At 32.8% G+C, this 10,334-nt stretch overlaps 2 protein-coding genes across 2 annotated transcripts; both read right to left on the bottom strand.

The window, feature by feature from the left end:
• Positions 1–329: 329 nt before the first annotated feature.
• COBL6 (COBRA-like protein 6 precursor) lies at positions 330–2,952 on the bottom strand. The gene is made up of 6 exons (XM_079021454.1): positions 2,690–2,952; positions 2,491–2,570; positions 1,687–2,125; positions 1,300–1,453; positions 815–1,086; positions 330–727 (listed from the first exon to the last, which is right to left on the bottom strand). The coding sequence occupies exons 1-6, from the start codon at positions 2,757–2,759 to the stop codon at positions 447–449; spliced, it is 1,296 nt and encodes a 431-aa protein (XP_078877580.1). The 5' UTR covers positions 2,760–2,952; the 3' UTR covers positions 330–446.
• Positions 2,953–5,622: 2,670 nt separating this feature from the next.
• On the bottom strand, positions 5,623–7,342 carry LOC145075160 (uncharacterized). Its single transcript, XM_079021455.1, has 2 exons — positions 7,134–7,342; positions 5,623–6,741 (listed from the first exon to the last, which is right to left on the bottom strand). The coding sequence occupies exons 1-2, from the start codon at positions 7,336–7,338 to the stop codon at positions 5,732–5,734; spliced, it is 1,215 nt and encodes a 404-aa protein (XP_078877581.1). The 5' UTR covers positions 7,339–7,342; the 3' UTR covers positions 5,623–5,731.
• Positions 7,343–10,334: the final 2,992 nt, after the last annotated feature.

Below are 10,334 nucleotides of genomic sequence, written 5' to 3'. Positions count from 1 at the left end.
GTTTTTTTGTTGTTATCTTTCGTTAGTAATTTCTAATAGTATGGCTAGTGATTGTTCGAAGTTAGGTGTATGTTAGTGAGCTAGGCATATTTTAACTGATGTATGTATTCTTCGTATTCTCAAAGATTCAATAAGAAAAAATTTCACCTCTTTCATCTCTCAAATTTTGCTAGGTACACTTATGATTGTTGTTTCCCAAATACCAAATTCAGCCTATATAAACAAAACCAACATCATACTATTTATACTAAATTATGTTAAGACTTCAAATTTCCATGATGAACGGATAACTATCCACTTCTATCTCTTTTAAATAAAATTAACTTGCTCAAATAACCTCAAAATCAGCCCTAACATTTTTAAAAGTCCTAAAATCGCACTGAAGCATCCTTGACCCCAATGACCCTAACCAAGACCTAAATAAATATAAACTATCTTCCAAATATTCATAATATCAAACTAAATAAAACAAATAAAATTACAAAGCATAACTTTGAAGGTCCAAAAAATCGACTACTGTTTGGAAGCATCGGGTACTCAAATGGTGAAGGCATCACACATTCATCGCCATTAAAGATAACCTTTCTAGGGAACACCCATCCTCCTTTAAAGGTAAAGATCCCAGGATCTTTGTGTAACAACATCTCTGTTTGAACGTTTCCTCCATCACCCGATTGAAGTAACATGTCATTGTAATGCTCAATTCCATAAAATACCCCTGAATCGTCTAAAGAAAACAAATCAAAAGCCAATAAGTTCAAAAGCATAATGTTTATTTATGTATTTGATAAGAATCGTCATTCGATCAACTTACTTATACTACCGTATTGATTGAGTGGTTTGTAGTAGAAACTGAAAACTTGTGCTAAACTTTGTAGATTCGGATGTAGCACGACCAAATTCCATTGACTGTAGTTTTTGACGACATTAAGGTTGTTTATCGTGATCTTTACTCGCCAATATTCTTTGTAACTTAACTTTACATGCCAATGCACCCTTATCGGACACATATGTGTCGAACATTGTACCATTGGTGGCGCTTGTTCATTCTGAGGTAGCCGTGACACCGTATGTAGTTGACCATGCCTAAAATTAAATTAATAATAATAGTAATAATAATAACGCTTTACACGTTTTAAAACTAGACTGTACTATATAAATTTTTTAGGGTTGTTTCCGATAACAAGGACAAGATTCAGAGTGGATCTATGTTCTTGCTTTTTCACGGTACAATACACAACAAACACAATACAATATGTCATGTCATGTCATGAAATAATACACATACTGATAACGTACCTCACACAATTCGATCCAGGTTCGCCTTGACATGCACAACTGCATATCGGACAAGGCACCATCGTCTTGCTATAGAAAGAAGATAGAGAAACACAACATTTCGGGGCCGATGATGCAAGAAAGGGCGAATATGTACACGTTATATTCCATGTCCCTGTCACAAACATTACAAGATTTATCATAAACTTTTTTGGAAGAAAATAAAAAGATAAGTGAAACCTTATAAAGTGTCATTCTTTTATCAACTAGTGAGCTCACTTAATCTATATTAGAATTAAAACTCCTACATTGCAACCGATGAACTAAAACTCCTAATCTTTTTTTTGTAAATGTACCACCCCGAAACCAACTATGGTAAACGAAAACGAGTCCTAAAAATTGACTCACCAAGAGCTTGTGTTTGTCTACGCCCATGATCGATAACAAACTTTGTTGGTGGCACCTTTGTAGCGTTCCCACAAGTGTAACCCGGGAGGCCGATCTTAAAGTCATACGGCATCGTTTCGATTGAACCAACATTCATTTGAAACGCGGCCATAGAATTTGCGGGATCTTGAGTAAATGACGATAATACCCCTCCCTTGCAACAATTTTGAACTTGCATATTGTAAGGAGTCCCAGGCAAAAGGTCAACAATCACCGGCTCCCTTTCGCAACTATGTGGGAGTTGCGGTTTACCCAAATATTGGGAACAGTTTCCTTGCTCGGTTGCCTCGGCTCCCCTCATGTCCCAAATTACTTCTTTGCCACTCCATTTCCAACTAAGCTTCCATCCGGGAGGCTCTATGTGACGATATAATTGGTAATTGTAGATTGAAACTAGTATCTAAAATTCAATAAAAAAATCATAAAGGTCAAGAATTTACACAAAAGATCCGATTTTTAAGAGTAATATATCAATTCCGTTATGGGGTTTTCTGTACATGAGTAAAAATAGGAAAATTTATGGTGTAAAATGTATATTGGAGCTATATTTTATATGTATCTATGTATTATATTCTTTGTAATCTTTGACTTCGAAATTTTCCGACACATGGTAGGAATTGGCCAATCCATGCAAAAAAGTACTACCCATTAATGCATCAATCCATCACATGCACATGCATTTGTACATCATAGCATAAACACACACACTGATTTCACTCTCGAAAAACACACATTACTGGAAAGATTGAAGAAACTTAGACTTACATCCTGTGTTCCGTCATTCTGCTGCCGGAGATCCCATTTGATGGTGATGTTGCCATTGGGATCCAGTGAATCGTATCCATCTGCATTGAATACTCGTTAAAACAAACATAAATCTCAAACAAATTTTTAAAAAATCGAATGAATCGATTTGAACATATATAAGTGACGATGAAACAGATAACTAAAGGGTGGTGCTTACATGTCGGAGATAGAAGATCGAAGAAGATGCATGAAACAAGAATGAAGATCAAAATCAAAGAGAAACCCATTAATCAATAATCATCGATGAATGAACTTGATATGGAAAGAGGGGTTGAAGAATGAAATTGTGAAAAATTGATGGGGTTTGAGTGTGGGTTTAGTCTTCCATGAGAGATAGAGACTCCCTTACCCTTATTTTGGGTACTGCATTGAATGTGTAAATTGGGAATAGGAATTTGGAGAGAATGGAGAATTGGAGATATTCAATGTCACGCGTTTAGCTCCATTCGCTTGGCTTCCGTTTTGGTTATTCTCTTCGTTTTTTATAGTTACCATATTTGATACACCCCAAATTAATAATATAAGAGATATAAATGCTTTATTTTATGTTTTCCTTCCTTCCATTTTTAAAAAAGAATAAAAATATAATGATTTTTATCTTTTTAAAATGAAAAATTTAATTTACTACTAAACTATTTTTTAAATTCATATATATATATATATGATTGGACCTGAACCCTCAACCTCATCAAAGAATGACAACACCAAAATGACTTTATTTTATAAAAGTAAAACAAAAACAATTATATTTATTGCAAAAAAAAATACACTTTTGAAAACAGTCATCTTAAAACATGACAGAATAAAATGATTATTTATACTACAATAGTTTAATTTTTCAGCTACTAACTATTATTTTCTAGTTTTCAACTATTAACACATTTCATATATATTTCAATAGGTCAGTATAACAACCGTAGAGACATACTTCACCCGTATTTAATTCGATGTGACACTTAATTTGGTCTCACAATTTTCAATAGGCCAGTTAAATAACGTTTGATACATATTTCTATAGATGCGTGTAGTTTTTATTCATCGATGACAGTATTGTGTTTAAATTTCCAAAATTCTATTAATTGTTTTTTATTTCAAAAATAACTAAAAGGATATAGTTTTGTTATAATAGCATTTTTTTTTTTTTTTTTTTTTGTGATCTGTTAATATGTTTAAGTTTTATTTTGTAAACAAAAGATTCAACATAAATTATTCAATTGTCTACTAAATATAAGGTTATACATTAAATCAAATTTTTGGTATGACAACTGATTTCTTTTTGGTAAGAAATTAAAATAAGAAAAGTACAAGTTTTGATTTATGTTTTTTCATAAATATGTGACCGATTAAATAAATAATGATAGATTACGATATGAAAAGGAAGTATCGATATTTACAAATATCGCTAAATATAATAGATAACCATGTATTATTATAATATCATTTTTCATTTATACCTTTTACAGTCATTATATCCTTCTTTTTTTATTTTTTTATTTTTATTTTATTTTATTTTTTTGTCTTCTAAAATGTTAAATGTTTTGTTATGTAAGGGAAAAAAAAGCGTCAAATTGTTTGTGGACTTGTTTTCACTTTTCCCCTTATGGCTACTTGGTAACGTTGGGTTTTTTCACCTGGTTCTTGGCATTCTTTCTCCGTATTTCATTAGATATTTGAGTGTGTTTTTTTTTTTTTAACAAACAAGCAAGGAAATTCTATAAAAAGAAAAGCTAGTGAGAAGCTAGAATTACAAGTAGCTTAGGTAGGACCATTACACCAAATAGACCAACATAGTCTCACCTCTCCTCCCCCTATTTTCAACCAAAAGAAAGCTAAAATCTATACTCAGACCTTGAATGTTTGTCACCTTTTTATTAACAACTATGTCATTTTTGGTAGCTCCAAATCACTCATATTATGGCAAGACTAATAATGTCTATGATTTTGCATCTGTTCGAATCAACAACGATACCTAGGGTTATAGAACAGGCTCTCGATTATGTTATGGATGGACAATATCGTAACTAACTTGACACCGTCTAAGGAAAGAATATGCAACATACTTTGTCTTTGGACATTCTAGAAATAGATGTTCTTCAGTTTCTTGTTGCATGTTGCGTAGCGGACAAAGATTAGATCGGATATTTACCCCTTTGTGAAGGAGATTCGTCCGAGTAGCGGGCCTTATTAATTTAGTTCTACATGCCAAAAAATTCACTTTCATTATTTCATAGGGATTAATTAGTTTCAAATGGTTTTGATTTGCATCTTATCCAAATATGTTGTCAATGAGAATTTAGTTTCTTTATTTTGGTCATCCAGAACTAACTGATATGTAACTTTTTTTTTTTTTAAATGTCAAACTAACTAATGTACTCCTAAATAACCACATATGTCTCCACCGAGACTTGAACCCCTGACCTCTCAAATGAGATGGTCACTCCATACCGCTAGGCCATTGACCCTTGGGTTGTTGATTAATAATTCAAGTTATATCTTTTTTCCCGACTAATGTGTACAATCATCCCAATTAATTGTGAAACCATGTTAAATGCTCGTGTTTTGATGAGTTTATATATTTGTGTGACCTTTACATTGTCTTAGTTTCTTATTTACCATGTTGAGATGCATGACATTCTAATTCGCCTATACGGTTTGCTTGGGAGGGGTTAGGTTGTGTTTGGCGCTATTGAAAAGTTAGTTTTTAATTTATAAGTTAGTTTATCAAATAATTTATCAAATAGATAGTTTATAACCTATGATAAGATATTTTTATGGTATCACTAAATACCAAACTATAATAATCTTTAAAATAATAATAATAATAATAACCCAACTTGTGTGCGCCAACGAGATCCTTAGTTACACTAATCACTAATTAGATCCAATATTAAATGAAAAAGGAACCATAGCTTAGCATGTAGCTTCAAAACAAGTATACTCATTCATATATAGAGAGATCATTTACACTTGAAAGCTATTTACATTTGTAGATGATTTCATGCGCTGGTCATTTATCTCGAGAAATCATATCTACATAAAAAAAAATATATATATATATATATATATATATATATATATATATATATATATATATATACCATTCATAAAACGAAGAACAATGCATGGGGAAGAAGAAGATGTTTAATCTGACATCGATCATATCGTTACAAAACCAACCTGTTAATTAATTATTCTCGATTCATGAACGTCCACCAACGGAATCCCATTTTGGATTAACATTATAGCTGTTTTGGTACTGAGGGCTTCTTGCTAACGGACTTCCCGGAGGACTTTCCCGATCATACCTGTTGTTGCTATTCCCTAAGTTGTTATAGTCATCGTAATGCGAACCTCTTTGGTAAGCCATATGCCCCGAACCTCTACTTGATCGAGCGTACGGATTTGATGAATGTGGACTGTGTTCATTTGAATACCTGTAATAATCCGGTACACCGGAAGCTCTTTGCCGGAGATATTGCTCAGGGCCAGGATTTAGTGGTGGTTTGGGAGATGGGTGAGGAAGGTGGCCATGGTGTGGGTGGGAGTGGGGGTGGTACGGTGATGGTGGTGGTTGTGGTTGCGGTGGAGGAGGCGGTGGTGGTTGGCGGTAACTTTGGAGTTGGTGGTGATAATTAGGGTATTGCTGGTTGGTGAGGTTCAGGTTCATATTTGATCTTGGGCTTTGGTTCTTATGGCTGGTCGGAAGATTGCCGGCGAGATTACACAAGCTAGGGGAGCTATGTGCTCTTGTCATTGAGCCACCAAGTTTACGGAAACCGGTGACTTGATCAGGGTTTATAGCGTCAGGAGCCATGGTGGGCATGGCCGACTCCGGTGGTGTTCTAGGGGAAGAGCAAGCGGAGGAAATGGTGAAGGTCGTTTGACTGGTGTTAATTGCAGGTGGTCGGAAGTTACTGTATATTGGGGTTGAACTAACGATGATGCCGTTGATGGAGTTGATGTATCGTTGCTCAAGAGAATGACGATCCATTGCTCCGATCTGGTTCTCGATGATGATCGGGCTTGCCGGAAAAAGAAATGTCCGGAGCCTTGATGTTCCGACGAGATCCTGGCGATCGTATTCTTCGAACATGTGGCGGAGATCTTCATCGGATTTTACGGTGACTAAGGCGTCAAGGTCCTCGGGAATCAACTGGTACTTTAGGATCACATCACCTTCGAGTAAACTGCTAAGCTTCCTCATAAGTTCTGAGATTTAGAAATAAGAAAAAAAATCTCAGAATTAATTTCAGGTGTTCTTCATAGGTTCTAACAATATGATGATTCTAATCATTCTATTCATTCTATCGGCATACGCTATCGTAATTCCTAGCGATTGACATTGTTGTAATCCACTTCCATATATCCCCAATTACGCATATCAGGTCCGATTTACGTAAGTTTTTTTACGACACAATGATAACGTAAGGAAATGGGAGCCTAATTTCACAAATTTCTTCGTCATTTCTTCAATGATTGTTTGTTTTCGATAGATCACGAAGATACAAACGATCGGAATGAATAATCTGTGATATAAAAATCATCATAACATTACCGAATTTTGGTTCGTGGTTAAATTAGGGTTAGAGAATAATGAATACCGGTGAAGATAATATTGCGAGGAACGGAGATGACGCGAGTCTCGCCTCCGACGTACTTGAGGTGGCCGTCGGAAGGGCGAGGAAGGATCCTGCCGCCATGGCTGCAGAGAAACTTGACCTTGTTTCTTGGTGACCCAGGAGCCGATCCCGGTGCCGAATTCGGCAAGGAACTGGAGATCGATTCAACGTCACCGGACGTCGACATGTTATAGAGCGTCAACGTATCGAATATGTATAATACGATGTATATATATACAGGAATTTACGCGTATTAGAAAATTAAATAAAAAATTGTTTATGAAATCCACAGAAATTTGGAAGATTCAGAATTGCAAACAACTACCCATGCATATTTATTTTACTTTAATGTTTTTTTCACCAACTATGATGTACTCAAAAGAGGTGCTTAAATAACAGAAAAAAAAAAAAAAACTTACAAATTTTAATCAATTTAAAAGTATTATGTGATTCTCGTCCAAAACCAAATTGCTTAGATCACACAATATAAACGGAGTTACATTATTTTATATTTTTAGTACTACTTTTTTTTTTTTTTTAATAAAGACACCAAAAGAAAGAAATTAAAATTATATATATATATATATATATATATATATATATATATATATATATATATACACAGAGAGAGAGAGAGTTACGTTTAAATGTTTTCACTATTTATTGTGTGCATGTATGACTGATTCTGGACCAATCATTTTAGTTATTTTAACAAAGTAATTAATTCATATTAAATGCTGAAGATGTAATTAATATTCATTATATCTTCAACATGTAATATACATTAATTACTTTCTTAAAATAACTAAAATAATTGGTCTTCATACATGCACACAATAGATAGTGAAAACAAAATAACCTAACCCTATATATATATATATATATATATATATATATATATATATATATATATATATATATACTAGAAAGTGTGACCATGGAAACCCACGAATGTAATTTGGGTATTTCCTTCCATTATCTGATTCTCAAAAAAAAAAAAAACGTAAGTACATTGTTGTTATGTGTATGGAATTCAAAGTTTGTTGTTTTTAGTAGTAAATAACTGAGTATGTGGCTACTATTGACAAGGAAATGAAAATGCATTGTTTCTTATGGGTAAGGAAGTGAAATAACATTGTTAGTATGGGTAAAAACTAAAGCACATTGCTAATATTGGTAAAAGGCGTAAAAATTATTGCTATCTCCTGTAATTCCAAATTTTCCCTTATTGCTTGGTTAAGACATTGACTTCCCATATTCCCTAAATAATTGATATTTTCATAAATAAGCATGTATATCAGGTATTAGCTTTAAACTGCTGAAATCTCAATGAAAGTATAAGTGTGTTGTTATTATGGTTATAGAAATTTAAGTGTGCTGCTATTAAGGGTCCTTTCTAAAAGCACATTGTTAATTTTGATAAAAATTGTAAATTCCATTGCCTAATGGCGTAGTTTACCCTTCATCTTTAAACAATATCACACATTTCCCCATACACATACACATCAACATGCACAATGTGCATGGATTATGTAGTTGTGTGTTTGTTTCACCCCCACTTTGATAGTTTTGCAATAAAAATATCCATATGAGTAAGTACATTGCTATTTTAGACAGAAATTTTGTCTTTGAAAATTTTAACAGTAACACACACATCCCACTCATTCACACACACACAACAGCACACATAGCCACATATACAACACACACAATGTGTATGTAATTGTGTGTGTGTGTGTGTTTCACCCCCTTTTAGATGGTTTTGACATGAAAGAATACCCTTTCCTATGATAATTTGACTTTCTTATTTATATTTAAAGAAAATTACAAAAAGTTGGTATTTTTATTTTTATTTATGGTAAATTACAAAAAAAAAATCACTATATTTACTGAGTTTCTATATAAGTAGAAGTAAAACTTGAACTTTTGCCCGTATGAAATGACATTCATTCAAACACTTTTATCCCACATACCCAATATGCAATCATAAAAGTTTTATGGCTAGACCATAGTTAAATTAACAAAAAAATAACCTTATACTCTATTTCTACTACTATTACATGATTTCATTTTGGTATTTGATAGTTTTATCTTCTAATGATGGCAAAAGATGGTATTTATCTTTTTTATGCGTGGACGTTATTCATTCATATTATATGATAATATGGATATCATATTTAGATAAACGTAAGGATATACATCTTCAACAATAGAAAAAATAGTAGAAAAACATGGGGTTAAACTTTTTGATGCACATGATTTTGATATGTCCCACTAATTTTTCAATCACCACAAAAAAAGGAACTTGAAGCAAATGCTTGGTGAAGTTCGGAAGCTTATAAACAATTCAAGTAGCATAGTTCCATCAGAATCTAAAATATAGTCATGCATGAAAAATAAGAATGACAAAGTTATAATTGTTTTTTTTAATTTCCCAGAAATGTAGCAATGCTACGGTTTTTAAAATAGATTGTTCTTAGCACGACCCACGTGCGTTTCCTAAGTAAATTGTAAAAATATGGCAAGACGGTTGCATTAAAGTATCGTACAAAAAGCAGAGAATAGCTACATAACTGACTGTTTAGCAGAATAGGCAGAATAGGCAAAAAAAAGTGATGGATGACAATATACAATGAAGTCAATTTGTTCCAGATTTTATTTTGTTATACAAAGTATGCAGTGTCTGTTTTCAAAATTGGATCAAACATGCAACAAATTAACATATTGTTTTTTTAAAGGATTTTGTATATAATTCATGATGTCTTACATAAAAAGAAAGTCTTCCAATCATTTACAAATATTGACAAAAACAAATGTATTGTTGGAGAAAAAATATCTATTAATTTTGTCCACATTTAAAAATTGTCTGCTAGCTTTCATACCCTTAAAGTTTTAATCTGTTCATCTCCATTTTTATGTTTATACCTTTAAAATAAATTTTGTACATGTCAGTTCACAAAAATATACATTTTGAAATGTATAAATAACACAAATCAATTGACAGAAAACAAAAAAAACTTGAAACATAAATATGTTTCGCCGAGCTTTTGCACAAAAGTTGGATTGTATTTTTGTCCCCACACCTCAAATATAATCCATCAGTGTTTTAATCCCCTGATGCCCAAAAAAATATGAGGTTAAATGCCAAAATAGCAATGTACTTCAATTTATTTGTGTATCACA

Source organism: Lactuca serriola, chromosome 9, assembly GCF_051521515.1.
Source record: "Lactuca serriola cultivar US96UC23 chromosome 9, Lser_US96UC23_V15, whole genome shotgun sequence".
NCBI classification, from domain to species: Eukaryota; Viridiplantae; Streptophyta; class Magnoliopsida; order Asterales; family Asteraceae; genus Lactuca; species Lactuca serriola.
The sequence above is the reverse complement of the archived record's forward strand: the minus strand, read 5'-3'. Positions and strand labels throughout refer to the sequence as shown.